Source organism: Mytilus trossulus, chromosome 3 (assembly GCF_036588685.1).
Source record: "Mytilus trossulus isolate FHL-02 chromosome 3, PNRI_Mtr1.1.1.hap1, whole genome shotgun sequence".
NCBI classification, from domain to species: Eukaryota; Metazoa; Mollusca; class Bivalvia; order Mytilida; family Mytilidae; genus Mytilus; species Mytilus trossulus.
In genome coordinates this window covers 82650933-82668299 of record NC_086375.1, presented here as the reverse complement: position 1 = coordinate 82668299, position 17367 = coordinate 82650933, and the positions used below count along the sequence as shown (strand labels likewise).

The 17367-nt window shown below is 31.6% G+C and overlaps 1 protein-coding gene across 1 annotated transcript; it reads left to right on the top strand.

Annotated features, from left to right (window-relative positions):
* The first annotated feature begins 477 nt into the window (after nt 1-477).
* LOC134711081 (uncharacterized) lies at nt 478-15674 on the top strand. Its single transcript, XM_063571513.1, has 13 exons — nt 478-629; nt 1786-1976; nt 2772-2966; nt 4284-4395; nt 4779-4957; nt 5255-5336; nt 6023-6304; nt 9442-9632; nt 11793-11987; nt 13356-13467; nt 13876-14054; nt 14591-14672; nt 15332-15674. The coding sequence occupies exons 1-13, from the start codon at nt 617-619 to the stop codon at nt 15616-15618; spliced, it is 2100 nt and encodes a 699-aa protein (XP_063427583.1). The 5' UTR covers nt 478-616; the 3' UTR covers nt 15619-15674.
* Nucleotides 15675-17367: the final 1693 nt, after the last annotated feature.

Genomic DNA, 17367 nt, shown 5'->3' with positions numbered 1-17367 from the left:
AATGTCCAGAACGGGATGACATCCTCCGTTATTGCTTGCAATGACAAATCTAGTTTCCACTGTTGTTGTGACATATACTCACCCATATGTTCCAATTTCGTTATGACATATAACCGAGAATATTTTCCACTGTTGTTGTGACATATACTCACTCATATGTTCCACTGTCGTTGTGGTGGATGATTACGCATTAGTTACATAATGAAAGTTAAATAGTGATATTATATAATTTACTGAATGTGTACCAGTTAAATTTCCAGAAAAGTATTACATACCAATTATTCTTAAAACGTATACCTAGTTTCCGGAACCATAGTATTGGAACTTTGAAAAATTAACGGAAACGCAATAATAAACACCTTAAAGGGTTCAAGATGGGTTTATTGTTTTGAAAACAAATTCTTTCGTAACGTAGATTAATAGGTGTATGCTGCAATCAAACTATGTTTGTTCGGTGCCCCACTTATCGTAAAATGATAAACACAAGCTTTCCAGCACTTGAACTGTAGATATATCTCATTCTTAACAGTGAAAATTGAAGGACGGTTAGTTTGACTTTCTTTAAAGCATAAGTACATGAGTTTATTGTATTGTTATCTCGTCTAGGACAACAATCATGTCATCAAAAGGTACGTACACTATATTAATTGTATTACCTTGTAATGTATCTATATTTTAAAAAACAATAATTATTCATTTTTGAACACTTTCAAATGAACCAACGTAAAATATTCCATATAAAAATAAGGAGATGTTGTATGATTGACAATGAAACAACTATCCATCAAGTTTTAAGAACAACAATAAAACCAAATTGCAGGGTAGCATACACCCTTCAAAAATAAAAAAAACACCTTATAAATTCTAAAAGACCCTGACATGACACAATGTGAAACAGTCCAAAAGAAAATAATAACAACGTCATGGTTTATGCTTATACAATAATACAAAAAAATGACAAGTGCATTAACAATGTAATAGCAAGCACTGGATAACAGGCTCCTGACTAATGACAAAAAAAAAAAAGTTAAATTCATGCGTCCGAAACGCTTCAGAGTTTCTGCATATTCCTATATGAGAAACGCCAACACCTAAACATAATAATTTAGATACCGAAGAATTATAAGACACGAAAACGTGAAGATCTCTATGACCAAAAGGGACGTCAAAATGCCATATTCGGTTAAGGTAAACTTTGCATGAGTTTCTTAATGATAATTTTAACACTTTTGAAAATAAATGTTATATGTTATTTAAATATCAGACATAGTAAAACATTTGAAAAAAAAACTCTGGTAAAACAGAATATTTTCCACGCTGCCTGATCTTTTGTTTAACTATTTAACATATATAATTATATGTAACTACAACTATGTAAAATGCTACCATTCGATTAGAAAGCTGATTAGGGGGGGGGGGGGCAGAAAGAAGTTAAAAAGATGACAATTTATTTTTTAAAAAAAGGCATGACCGAAAAGAGTAATAAATAAAAACATCAAAACTAAATACATGAATTTGGGATAGAAAAGTACCGTGACACGTCTTATAATAATGTGAGTTCACTCTCAAATATAAGAGGAAACAAACGACACAAAAGAAACACCACATTAAAATGTAACACGCACAGAAACGAACTATAATATAACAATGACCATATTCCTGACTTGGTACAGGATACTTTTTAAAAGAACAAAATGGTGGGTTGAAAAAAATCACCCTAGCTCCTTAAGATAACTATATTGATGAAAAATGTTGTGATACCTACAACTACAGTCTTGTATTTAGATATCAGAAGTATTCTACAAAATGGAGGAACAATACTGAATACAGAGGGGTACATGTGGGAGTTCGGTAGACGGGGATATCTTAAATATGGAGCATATACACCGGAAGTTGTTCTCGAACATCCCGATCTTGTGGAGAGTATGTACAGGGAATTTGTTCATGCAGGATCAGATGTTGTGCAAGCATTCACTGTAAGATATTATTCTTTATTGGGAATCATTTGATTATTTATAAAACAGATATCACCAACTTCATTGCGATTGTGTTCTGCGATACATTGTAACTTTCATCAGGAAATGTGGTTCGTGTTGTTTATTCTTTAGTTTTATATGTTGTGTCATGTGTACTATTGTTTGTCTGTTTGTCCTTTTCATTTAAGCTATGGCGTTGTCAGTTTATTTTACTGAGTTTGACCGTCCCTTTGGTATCTTTCGTCCCTCTTTTATGAGCCAAACTTTTGAGAATATAATGCTTAAAATAAGCACAAGTCTAAAATATAAATCAGTTCGCTACGTCACAGACAGAGAATGTTTAGAAAAAATATCATAAAGCTTACATCGTTTACTAGAAGTGTACTTTTTGATATTGAATACACAGACAGGGACTGTATAACAATGAGTTAATTGACTGTTAATTCAAGCTCTGAAGTACATCTATATTTTCTTAATTTAATTTTGCTAAAAAGTTTAAATTGGTATGCAAAAATTTTAGTACACAGAAACAATTTTCGCGGTGTTGTAAGGGTTATAGTGGTCCAAAATCAGAAAAATAGTTATAGAAATAAGACCATTTTAGAAATACAAAATCGCGTATGCCAGACTTTCAAATAGTTATAAAAACCGATACATGTCTACAATATTTCGAAATGTCTACTTGCCATTTTTGTGTTTTGAGGATTGTTGTATAGATGGAATACTTTTCGTCAAGTGATCCATGTTATTACCACTACAAGTTTTCCTAGCTACGTAAATTCATTCTTTTAACAGTATTTTGCACACCGGGAAAAGTTAAAGAGTGTTGGTAGAGAGGAAGATCTAGAAACATTGAACAGGACTGCTTTAAGACTTGCGAGAAAAGTTGCAGACGACACAGACAAAATAATGGCAGCTGGAATATGCAATACTGGAGTTTGGGATCCCGATAACGAATCTACAAAAACACTTGCAAGAAAAATGTTCAAGGTTATATTCGTTTTAGTTATGAAAAAACATTAATTATGATGATTTTAAACAATACCCTTTTCGTATTTTATACCACACGATTTGGATTTTCCTTAATTCAATACGGTATCTAAAAAAAAAAAGATACCACGTTTATTATGTTGTACACCAGATATGCGCATGACCTACAAAAAGACTCATCAGTGACGACCGAACTATAGGTTACTTGAAATGTTTGTCATACATATTGGTCAATAACTAATTATTTTATCCTATTCATTTCTCTGTAATAAATACTGAAATATGTATTTTGTACATAGCAAAGTATAATTTAATGAAATGAACGCAGCCAAAATTAATACTGTCTCTCCAGTGGCAAATATTATAATTTTATGCTTATTCAGCATGAAAATATACTGATATCGATACACTGTGCTGACACACTAAGTAAAACTGGAAAACATATCAGCATACTCTGCCTCATTATTCGGCAAGTTATTGTTTGATATAACATTATAATGTATGGTATAATTTATGGTCCTTTAATGTTTAATCAGACAACTCTCTAACATAGACCAAATGACTTAAAAATAAGCATGTATAGATCAATGTATGGCCTTCAATAATGTGCAACACCCACACTGCAAAGTCACAAATAAAATGCAACAAAACGACAAATGTAAAATACTTCAAACGAGGAAACTAACGGCCTGATTTTTGTAAAATAAATTGAACGGAACACAGATATCATGTACAACAATGAAGAACAACCACTGAAGTATAGGCTCATGACTAGGTACTGGCACATACAGCATGTGGCTGGGTTAAACATATTAACGGGCGCACAACCATCCCTTAACCTGGGACAGTTGTGTAATAATAAAGCATATGAACAAACTATAAAAATCAGTTGTAAAGGGCTTAAACTCATATGACGATTGCCTGACGCAGTATTTACAAATACCAATATACCAATATGTTACTGTGTTTTTTAGGTCCACCCTCACGGCCGAGCATTATACCTCACATGTACACAGCATGATACCATGAAACAACGTTTGAACTACGCCATGTACTAAGCGTGTCTGATTGCACTAAATAATTCCAATAAAATTTAGAAAGTATTATTTTCATTGAAATGCATGTATTAACTTTAAACTATTTTTTTTATGCTATATTTTTATTGGATGAATTTAAGACTACAAACTACAATTGTATAATGTTTTGTCCCATAGTATGTCAAAACTTGAATAGTGTCTTTACTAAACAACAGACCTGTTTGAACGGTATACACACCTGTTCGACTTAATATTTTGTTTTATTTTTTATATGTATTAGGAACAGGTAGAGTGGGCGGTTGAAGAAAAGGCCGACTATATCATTGGTGAAACCTACAATGATTCAGGGGAAGCCATGGCAGCGTTAGAAACAATAAAGGAATATGGGAAAGGTGAAATAAAATATGTTCATGTTAATTTGATTGTTTAAAGAGGTTTGAAAAACTATTACATTTAAATCAAATTCAAATTATAAAAAATATCCCACATGATTTTTCTGTTTAGTAAGTAGATTTTGATATTGTTTTTCAATATTTTATTTATACATATTAGATTTCAGTTATGCTTCAACAATACAAATGGATGATTTTCCTGTTTGAATTGTTTTACACTAGTAATTTTTTGGGCCCTTTATAGCAATGCTCCGTGTTGTAGATTGTACTTTGACATGCAATGGTTTGACTTTTACACAAATTGTGACTTGGATGGAGCGTTGTCTCATTGACACTTATACCACATCTTCTTATATCTATAATCACTTGACCATGTTTTATAGGTTTACCTGCGGTAATAACTATGGCTGCTTATTTCCCGGACACGACTGTAGATGATATACCATTCCCACAAGCTCTGAGAAAACTGGAAGAAGCAGGTGCTGCTGTTGTGGGTCTTAACTGCGCAAGAGGTCCAAAAACCATGTTACCTTTAATCAAAGAGATCAGAAAAGTTGTCAAGGTTAACTTAATATATATTCAAGAGACCAAACAATTCAAATGGTTCTATTTAGTTTGTTTTACTCTTATTGTCAGCATAAAAAACAAGTAAACACACTTGGTTACCAATCAAGGGCCCATACACATGTAAACACGAACTTTTATTAACTAGAAAAAAATTAAAAATGTAACCTGTTTTGAAGATTACAAAAAGATGTTCATTTAGATTAATACTCTAATACATTTGGCGAATTCTTTCTATGTTAATATTAAAACATACTGCATATATTCTGAAAATTTTACATGTTATTTTAAATAGGGTCCTATTGCTGCCATTCCTGTACCATTTCGTTGCACAGACGAATTCCGTACGTTCCAGTCACTTAAAGACCCAGAAACAGGTATGCAATATGTACAGTTAGACTTAAAATAATCCAACGTACAAATTTTAAAAGCTTCAAATTGTAAAATACTCCGGCTTGTATATTTTAAAAGCTTCAAATTGTAAAATACTCCGACTTGCATATGTGTTTAAGCTTGAAATTGTAAAATACTCCAACATACATATTTCTAATGGCATCAAATTTTAAACGCACTGTCACACATATGTGTTTTTGCTTCAAATTGTAAAATACTCCGACATACATATTTCTATTGGCATCAAATTATAAAATGCCCTGACATACATATTTCTATTGGAATCAAATTATAAAATACTCCGACATACATATTTCTATTGGCATCAAACTATTATTAATAAAATGTTCCGAAAAACATATTTCTATTGGCATCAAATTATAAAATGCCTTGAAAAATACCGTTCTGTTCGTGTACGTGATAACAATTGAAAAATAATCATTATCTGGGCGTGGGTGTTTTCATATTATATAAACGATCTAAATACGTTCACGACACTAACAAGTTGGGGAAAAAAACAAAGAAAAAACCCTACTATCATTAGATCAGATGACACTAGATGACACTGATATCATGTTGGCATAGATCTGTTCAACGTTTCATTTATTTTTGCTTTAGAAATGTTTCAACGGTAACAATAACAATATATATACCAATTCGTTTTTTTCAGGTAAACACCTTTACCCAAATAATTTAGAGAGCGTAAGATGTAATTCAGAGGACATACGGGAGTTTGCAGAAGAAGCCAAAAGAATTGGTGTTCAGTATATTGGTCTGTGTTGTGGAAATTGTTCAGCTTTATTCCGAGAGCTGGCTGAAAGTTACGACCGAAAACCACCAGCGTCTAAATATGCTCCTGATATATCACTTAGTAGTGTGTTTGGGGAACCATCTGGCAAGAAATATGGACGTGCTGACAAAATTAGGGCTTTTATGCTAAATTTGAAATATTAAATGGAATCGTCAAAAATCACGTCATAACATTGATTTTGTTTGAAATATGTAAGCAAACTTGATACACAATTCACAAACTTGTATTTCAATTATGTAAACAGAATAACAGAAGCGAATGCAGTATCAATAACCGTGAACTTCATCGTAAATGATCCAACAAGACAAAAGGGTACAATTGTGCACCCAGGCTATGACTTACCTTTGATGATTAAAATACATCTACTACATTTAGACAGATATTTAACATAATTGATTAATGGCGATGATGATTCGTCAGTAACCCTATATTGTAGTCTGTTTTATTTGGATGTTTTCTTTCCTGATTTGCTAGTTAAATATATATATGTTCATATAACCATATAGACAGATCTTTTAGCACAGAAAAATAACAGTATTCAAGGTCGATCAGAAACATGATAATCATTGTTTGCGTTTTATGAATGTTTGAATTACCAAATAAAGGTCAAAACATGACAGAATTATATCACAACATTCAAGATTTCTCAAAACGACAATAGTCAAATGCCAATGTTATTCCACTGTTATTTAAAAAGAGAGGCGAACGATATCAGAGGATCATTCAAACTCTTAATAAGTCGAAAATAGACTGATAACGTCATGGATAAAAAAGAAAAAAAACCCTAACAGACAAACAAAAGTAAAAAAAAAACACCAAATAGAAAACCGAGCAACACGAACCCCACCAAAAACGATGAACGAACAATTAAAAAAATCTTGCACGTCTATTTTGCCGATTTCACGAAACACAGTGAATAACGAACCTTTTTCACGCCTGCACGTGAAATAAAAATGGCAAATCAAAATGCACGAAAATAATTGTTTACCACCCTCTTTTAAATTTACTTCACATTTATGTTCAAATATTAGTTTAAGAGTAAACAATGAATAATCTGTCTCATTGATATGTTTTCAATCATTAATTTCAATTTCGAAGATGTTAAATAAATAAAAAAGGTGAAAGACTCCTAGAATGGTGTGATAAAAAAAACACCACTTAACGTTGAAAAAAGCGTAGCGTCATCGTGTTGGAAGCCATAAATCGATGAATTTCGCCCCTTTTTATGCCCCATTTATGGGCATAATGTTTTCTGGACTGTGCGTCCGTCTGTTCGTTCGTTTGTTCGTCCGTTCATCCGTTCGTCCCGCTTCAGGTTAAAGTTTTGGTTAAAGTTTTTGATGAAGTTGAAGTCCAATCAACTTGAAACTTAGTACACATGTTCCCTATGATATGATTTTTCTAATTTGAATCCCAAACTAGAGATCCCCCCCCCCCCCCATTTTCAAGGTCCACTGATGATAGAAAATGATAGTGTGGATGGTGGCATCCGTGTACTGGGGATACACTCTTCTTTTTACTAGATAACAGATTGGCTAATACACCAAAAACGTATTATTATCTTATATCAATCAAATCTATGTAAACAACATATCAATTTCTAAAAGATCTAATAATTCAAAATCCTGTTTTCCTAGTGGCAAACTAAATTTCTATTTTAATTGCTATCTAAAAATAGCAAATTGTTCTATCAACACTTTACTAATAATTCTGAATCACTTGGTTAAAAAAAGAATTCTTTTCAATATAAAAAAAAAATCCTTGGTATATATAAAATGACAGTGCAAGTAGAGTATTAAACATGTGCTTTTTAGTGAATTTGGTGGAATCACAATCTATTATTCATGGAATTCGATGTTTATGACAGTTTTTATTTATTAAGTACCCAATTTAGGCTAATACATATAGGACGATTAAGACTTAGACGAATTTGATTGACTCGTGTCTAATTTCGAAGATGATTCAGTCACCTGTAGTTGTCTTTTGATTATGTGAGGTTTGGTTACACACCTAAAGAATTGAAAACAGGCTTTAATGTCATATTCCATACTTGGTATAGGTACAGGTTTTTCCTGTTCCAAAAAAAAAGATAATGAATGAAACCTGGTTTTATTTTATAGCCAGCTTAACCTCTTACTTGTATGCCAGTCTCATAAGATAAGTAGAAATCTTTGTAAACGTCAAGTTAAAAGAGGTTCCATTGGAACAACTAAAATGGAGACACTATCGTGTCAACAACAAAATGATCACTAACAAACTCTAGACCAGGGATAAACATCATCACAATCACAACTTCGTTACATGGGGTACAATGAGTGCGTTGGTATTCAATATCTGAGGGGAGGTAATTTATGAAGTGCAAACGTACTTTAATGTGTTACACTAGAAGTTATTAAAGTCGAAAAGGAGTACACAATTCACGAGATAAAACGTTGATAAATCGACATCTAGATAGATTTGCCTTCACCCTTAGTACACAATGTCTTCTACAGGTAAGTACTAAATTATAAATATCTATTTATCTGCAAATTACAGATTAATACATGCGTGCCAAACTGCAACTTCAGCGAAAATATTAAGCTTGGCAAATAACTATTATTTCATCCGACACATGTTTACGTAGACTTGCTACAATTCCCTTTCTATTATTTCTCTCTTACTAATTTATATGTTTACTGATAAGTGCCAGCCTACTGATTGCCCTTCCTCCTGCAGATGTCAGTATAATTGTAATCTCCTAGTTATAGCAGTAAAACTATTAAAGGGGCAAAATTGAAAAAAAGAGAAAAAACATAATTAGGAAGGGACATGTAGCAAGTCTAATGTTTACGTTATCTTCAACTTCATGCTTGAATAAACAATGACTGAACAATTCACCAATAATAAGTTTCATAGGCCGGGTACAGAATATATATGAGAATACACTTAATTATTTCTTTAGCGAAAATAAACATCATATGCGTTTAGAATGACTAATTCGCATAAATAAATCACACGCATTTACAGAAAAGTTGTAAAACTAACACCAAACAATATGATGTAAAAAAAAGAAGACAAAAAGTCAAGTCCACATATTTAAAGCTCTACACTTAATTTAAGATTGACCAACAGCGTACTCGTGCAAATACATAGTGAATTTGTCACTTGAAATTCTTCTATTTGATAACAAATATTGTTTGATGACTAAATTCGTACTTTTTAAAAAAAATTGTATATCAAATTATTAATAAAATAGAAGTAGACATTTGGTTTAAATAATGATTAGTTTTTATACGCAGATATTACCCAACGGTTAAGAAATGGAGAGACAATTCTTGTTGCCGAAGGCTACATGTGGGAATTTGGTCGTAGAGGCTACCTCAAATATGGTGGATTCATACCGGAAGTTGTTTTAGAACATCCAGATTTAGTTGAGAGTATGCACGAAGAGTTTGTTCATGCTGGTACAGATGTAGTAGAGGCTTTTACGGTAAAAAAAATATTACACGCAATCTCTAAAATGTTAAAAGAAACACCAAAAAAACCCTTATAATTCAACTGCAAAATATTCTAACAATGTTTACTACATACTATTGATCTTGTACTGACAAGTTCATCTGACTAATCACGAGAAAGAAGCAAGAATAAAAATAAAAATACTATAGTGCATGAAACCCTAAATGTAACCAAACAGCCACGTGTCTGGCTTTAGCAATTCAAGAAAAAGAATCTCCATGTAATTTGACAAAGCACTGTTCAGGTTTGTGGCGAAAAAAAATAATGGATTGTCGGACGTAGCGCAGTAAGAGGGAAAGTTTCAGACTAAGATGGCATTAGATAACTATTCATTAAACAGCAAAGTACAAAGAGCAACTAATCATTAAACACCAAAGAACAAAGAAAACTATCTATTAAACAACCAAAAAAAAACAAAAAAACTACCCATTAAACACCAAAGAACAAAGAACGATTATTCATTAAATATCAAAGAACAACAAACCGACTATCTATTAAACACTAGAGAAAAAAGAACAACTATCCTTTAAAACCCAAAGAAAAAATATCCATAAAACACTGAAGAAAAAAGAACAACTATCCATAAAACACAAAAGGACAAAGAACAATTATCCATGAAACACAAAAGGACAAAGAACAATTATCCATGAAACACAAAAGAAACAAGAACTACTATCAATTAAACACAAAAGAACAAAGAACAAATATCCATTAAACACAAAAGAACAAAGAACAACTTTCAATTAAACACAAAAGAACAAAGAACAAATATCCATTAAACACAAAAGAACAAAGAACAACTTTCAATTAAACACAAAAGAACAAAGAACCAAAGAACAACTTTCAATTAAACACAAAAGAACAAAGAACAAATATCCATTAAACACAAAAGAACAAAGAACAACTTTCAATTAAACACAAAAGAACAAAGAACAAATATCTATAAAACACAAAAGGACAAAGAACAACTATCCGTTAAACACTAAAGAAAAAAAATATCCATTAAACACAAAAGATCAAAGAAAAACAGACTAACTATCCATTAAACACCAAAGAACAAAGAACAACAATCAATTAAACATTAAAGACCAAATATCCATAAAACACCAAAGAAAAAAGAACAACTATCCATAAAACACAAAAGAAACAATTAAAGAACATGTATCCATTAAATCAAAAAGTAAAAAGCTATAAACAATACTCATCTTGTTTCATAGTGTTTAAAAAATTGTAAAGACTACATCTTACAGCATTTAACATTTATGATATACTAATCAACAAAAGAAACGATACACGACTTTTAAATAAAATGTATCAAAAAGTATTAAATATAAAACAAAATGAGATACACTATTTTAATTTCCAATGTATGCACATGTGATAATGAAAATCAAAACTTGTCGGAAAGTATCTAAATTCCGTGTAAACGATCATAGAGTGCAAATTAGTTTTGCGGAAAGTTGAATAAAAAATCGACACATAATTTTCTAAGTACTGAAAAATATTCAAATTTTTAAAAAAATATTCAATATGCCTATCAAGTTATATTTATTGTGTAACTAATGGGCTGAAAGATTGTTTTTTTCATTTTTTGGGGTAAAAAAGTGTTTTTTGAAATCTAAAAAAATGCCAATTTTTTTTTTATTTTCGTCTCAAAGACAATGGTTTAGATGTGAAAACAACACACTGTAAATTTGGAATCTTTCGGATTAGTTTTAAGATTGTTACCGCTTTTTGAATATCACTTTACACATACTGTCTATGGTAAATCAGTTGATATTGTATACATTTTAACGATTTCTCGTGGGGCCGAACTTTTCTTAAAAAATAAACGAAGAAACTGTATGATTTTTAAAAACAAATTGATGGCAAACACTGTCTTTACCTTCAAATTAGAGGTTTGCATCATTAGTTGGGTTTACATAGCGTCGATGTTATGCACTTGTTGAATTCCCTTTTGAGCATTGGGTATTATTATATGCAATTTACATATTCCATATGTTTGCTTTACACATTTATGTCTCGTGTAATTGTTATTATCAACAATGTTTGTAGTGAAGTATGCGATTTATTCAAAGTTAAACAGTACACTGTTTATATTATTCAATTTACAAATAAAAATAAATGTTTTCAGTATTACGCCAACAGAGAGAAGCTTCGGTCTATAGGAAGGGAGGATGAACTTGAGAAACTGAACCGAACGGCTCTTAAAATAGCAAAAAAAGTGGCAGTCCGGCACAACAAACTAACGGCAGCAGGTCTTTGTAATACACCTTTATATGTTCCAGGCGATGATACATGTACTGCTAAAGTTAAAGAGATGTTCAAGGTGTGTATGCTTTGTAAAAATATGTCAATTATACTCGGTAATGAAGCACATACACACTATACTGTATATTTCTTTTGTAGAGATATGACATTTTTAATCGACAAAAAAAGCATGCACTATTATCATACCATGTATTTCATTTGATAGCGGTTTATATAAACACAGTTGTTTTACTTTCACTATATTGTTTTGAAAAAAAAGAGAAATTGAAGGAAAAATTCTTTTTAATTTAATGAAAGTTTCACTGCTGAAAAGGAATAGAAACAAATGAAAATACAAATAAAAACGGCAATGTTTTAGAATAACATACACCACCATGTCGTAAATAAAAAGTACCAAACTAAAGATTGAGCCACACAAACCTTATCGAATACTGGGTGTAAATTCAAATGATCCGCAAAGGTAAACTGTTTACATTTATTTGTAAGCAAAACACAATAAGTAAAGCGTATGTTACTTCCTTACAGGTTTACATTTGCTATTGTTTTTCATTCCAAACAATTTAATTGTATCATATCCCACATCACCAAGTCATGACAAACTATAGATTGAAATAAGCAATTAATTTCCCACATCACTAAGTCATGACAAACTATAGATTTTTATCAATTTCCCCATAGGCGACAAAGATAGCCTTTTTTGCAGATACAGACTTTAGAAAGTTGATTTTTTGAACGAAACCTTGCTAAAATTACAGAAAAAGTTATTCGGACAGTATTTTTATGTCAAAAAAATATAGGTTCGCGTTGCTTTTCTTTACGTATTTTGTACTCCCATGCCTATTAATTTTGCACTTAAAAAAAACGTGTCTCGTCCTAGCGTTGAAAAGACATCTTATTTCCGTTAGGGCTAAGGATAATATTTTTTTTTGGCCTATGATATAATGAAGATGATATAATGTAATAAAAAAATTATGGGAGCACATATCAACCAATCAGGATTAGCCATACTTTGAATTCTGAATACCATGTTATGTTCATAAAATGGCTGCGTCCATACAATCTAATGGTGTATTGTAACCTACAGTAACAACCACTCAATGATAGTTACTGCATATGTTTTTAGAGGTCTAGTTAGCGCATGATAACATACCATTGATCACAAATTAAGCTAATATTAAAATATCTTTATTTTTAAGATAAGTCTTTTCCAATATCTAGCAATTGGCCCACAGGCACTTGTTCTATCCATTGGAAGACCCGCTATCAACGTATATTTACGAGATACGTTGATAGTTGGTCTTCCAATGGACAGAAACAAGAGCCTGTGAATTTGCCGCTACATTTATGTTTCCTTAATATTGTCAGTAATTCATTTTTATCAAATATTAGATTAGAATAGAAGTACGATGCTCATTTATGTCTGTAGGAACAAATAAAATGGGCAACGGAAGAAAAAGTAGACTATATAATAGCAGAAACGTTCAATGATTTGGGAGAGGCATTGCTGGCTTTAGAATGCATCAAAGAATTTGGAAACGGTAGGAATATGAAAGTATTCTTCACAATTAAATGTCGTTTTTTCCCGGTAAGTTGATACATCATTGTTTTATTTGACTAGACACGGCTGCCTATTCATACATCACTCACATCCAAACGAATGTTCCACTTTATCAAGGGTGTTACTTTCTATACCCCATTTGGACGCATTCTCGTTAGCCTAAACCCCTACTATTATTTAAATGATATATACAACTAGTTGAAATCCTGACAAAGGAAGAAAAAATATGCTTTCTCAAATTTGCTGATTTAACAATGTTGTGCTGAGAACATAATTTTCACTTAAACAAAAAAAAAACCAAACACTTTCTTGGCACACTGCATGTATTCGAACATTATAATTATAGTTATGATTCCTATGACAAATTTGAGAGACAGTGTATTTACAGGTTTATCCGCTGTTATAACACTGACACCCTATGGACCAGATATTACCACAGATGATGTGCCAATACCTGAGGCTTGTAGACGTCTGGAGGAGGCTGGGGCTGCAGTTGTAGGTCTGAATTGTGGGAGGGGTCCTGAAACTATGCTACCTCTTCTCAGAGAAGTCAGGAAAGTTTGTAAGGTAACAACAGCCGTAATGAATCAATTTATAATATATTTGCAATGTACAAAATGAAATTTATTAATATGTATAAATTTATTGATCCGAAAGTATAAAGTAAAATCACAAAATTACTGAACTCCGAGGAGTGGAAATATATAGCAAAATGTACAATGTAGTACAGGTTTTACTCATTCATGAATATGCCAGTTGTTATCAAATAGTCTGTTTCTATGTTTGTTAACGTTTGTTTTGTGGCAGTTCTGTATTTCTGTTGTTTGTTTTTTCCTCTTATAGTTGATGTGTTTCCCTTAGTTTTAGTTTGTTACCCGAAATTGATGGCTATAAACACCGGTATACTACTATTGACTTTACCAAAAGGCTTTACGATGACCTATTGTTGTTAATTTCTGTGTCATGTGGTCTCTTGTGAAGAGTTGGTTCTTTTGCAATCAATATTTCAGCTGTATTCTTTTAAGTTATCATAATTTTCCAAAAGATGTAGTTATTTCTGAAAGTTAAGGAATGTTCTAAAATCTTATTCTCAATAATTACAGGGTCCAATAGCAGCATTACCAGTGGCTTTCCGTTGTACGGAGGATTGTAAGACTTTCCAGTCCATCAAAGATCCAAAAACAGGTACATAGTTCAACGTGTATTGTAATAATTACTGACCTGCAAAACGCGCTTTTATTACTGAATTGTCACCGACTTACTGCAGGCTAAAGGACAATAATCATATACAACTTTTTCTCTATTACGCAACAATAAGAAAAACACTTTTTCTTATATATCATGATCTTTTGAATATTTATGATATGATTATAAATATGATTAACGTAGTAACTCCGTGATTCTTTTTTCTTACAATACCCCATCCAACTTTAAATCTCAGCTGATGACAAAGATACACTATTTTAAACATAAACCATTAAACTTAAAACACAACAACTACTGTGATACATTAAATTGTTATATAGAGGGTTTATACGGTAAAATCATTTTGATATTCAAGACTATGCACGCCTATTCTAAATTCTAACAATATATACACTCCTATTATAAATTATAATCAACTATACACGTTTATATTTGATTCTAATCAACTATACACGCCTATTCTAAATTCTAATCAAATATAACCAAAGTCGTTTGAGTTATCTTTTATATAATAATATATATACATGTACATATAAAAGTCACATTTTGACACTTTTTGTTTTACATCTAGTTTATGGTGTTTTGCTTTTTTTCTCAGGTAACAAACATTTAATGTTTTTTTTTGTTTCTGTTTGAAGGTGAATACCTATACCCAGTTGACTTAGATAGTGTTAGATGTAATTCGTCTGACTTTGAGAAGTTTACAAAGGAAGCATTGGAGATAGGCGTAACATATCTTGGAATCTGCTGTGGAAACTGTGCCACCTATTTCCGTGCGATGGCCGAGGCTTGTGGAAAAACACCACCTAGTTCAAAATATACATATGAGTCTTCACTAAGTCATGTATTTGGGGCACCAGAAGGGCAAAAGTACACAAGAGCAGATAAAATCCGCGAATTTATGTTGGACATTAAGAAGAATTAAAAATTGCTTGTTTAAATTTAAAAAAAATGTTTAAAAGTAGTAAATTACTTTGTATGTGTTTGTCTATTCAATATCCCACTTAATACCGGTTTGTGCAAACACTTGTATGTTCTTTTATTTTTTCATCTACCATCAAAAGTTGGTTGTTTGTTTACTTTTGCATGATCTTGAGTTGTTGCATTACTTTTATGCTCTTGTATATCCCATAACAAACCAAATCCTAGATAATTTACTTACTTGTTGTTTGTTCAATTACTATTATGCCCTTGTTCATTTTAGATTCTATTCTATCTTTTGCTGTTTTTGTATTTCCCCAATCTCCAATGTATATCATGGATTGGTCATTTACCAAGCTGTATGTTATTTTCAATCCTATACATCATCATATCCTAGGTTGTTTAATTATTTGTATGTTCTTCTATGTTTATAGATTATTTATCTTTATACTTAAATCTCATTTCATAACCCACTAAATCGTACAAATTTCTCCCCAAAAATCATAGAGGAACAATCTAATATACATTGACTCGTTATAATATATCAACATTTGTGTGATTTAAGAATATGCGCCATCTAATTGACAATCGAGATGTTCTCTGCAGAATTTGGTAGGTCATAAACTTTTTGATCGACAATATTTTTGTTGAATTTGGAGGATTGGTATTTCAACAGACAGTCAGGTTTCAAGTGGATACTAATTTGGCATTCGTACTAGACGATTTGTTTTTTACTAGTATGAAGCAGAATTTATCCAGAACCCTCTAAAAGAAAAAAAAGAAAACAATCATCTTAGAAACATTTCGGCTGGTGTCACCATACTTGAGGGATTCTGCAGGAAATTGAATACAATGCCATTTAAATAAATAAATAATCACAGGTTCTTGATATAACACTATTGAAGACAATTTTGTGGTTGCATGGAACCTTTTTCATAATGGTACAAAGAGATTATGTTTTGTATATATTTCATCTGCAAAATCTGCTCGCACGAGTAACGATATTTAGTTTACATGCAGTGAAACATATCAACTATTGTGTAGTTTGTTTCCCAAATATTTGTTCTTGATATTATCTGGTGGTATTTTTTTTAAATTGCATTCACTTTGCATCCTCCAATATTGAGTTTTTAGTCTATCTACATTTTACTAAATAAAGTAGTATACCGCTGTTCGAAAGTCATATATCGATTGAGACAAAAACAAATCCGGGTTACAAACTAAAACCGAGGGAATTATCAGAGAAAAACAATGAAACAAGAGAAACAATGAAAAGATAAAAAAAAAAAAACGACAATACAACACACACAGAAATTAACTATTAGATAACAACTGTCATTTACTAAAACTAGTATTTTTATGGCGTTATATACAATTACTTGAGTGTACTGTATACATGCGCTTGATGACTTGTTTTGTTTTACTGTTCGTCCTTTAATTGTTATTTCACCGGTCGAGACCAAAGGGGAGGAAGGTTATACCAAGGCTTCTGACGTTAGTTTGTCTTACAGGTTGCACTTTGTAAATACCGCGCCTATTTCTGGCAGATATAGAATATTCATATATATATAGTTAATTTTCTTTACATACTTGTTCCCAGTTATGATCTCTATGTTACCACTGAGTATACATATGCATATTGTTTATATTCAAATCTGTGGTAATCCTACAGTTAAGGTTGGGGTAGTTAAGAAATTTAGTGTTAGTTTATACTCATAGAAGTTCGGAGTATCAACTTTGAAAATATGCTGCA

Excerpts from the sequence above, each read along its gene's own strand:
- LOC134711081 (XM_063571513.1), top strand. Across the intron at positions 4,958-5,254 it reads AGATCAGAAAAGTTGTCAAG|GGTCCTATTGCTGCCATTCC; the intron begins GTTAACTTAATA and ends TATTTTAAATAG. Across the intron at positions 11,988-13,355 it reads AAGTTAAAGAGATGTTCAAG|GAACAAATAAAATGGGCAAC; the intron begins GTGTGTATGCTT and ends TTATGTCTGTAG.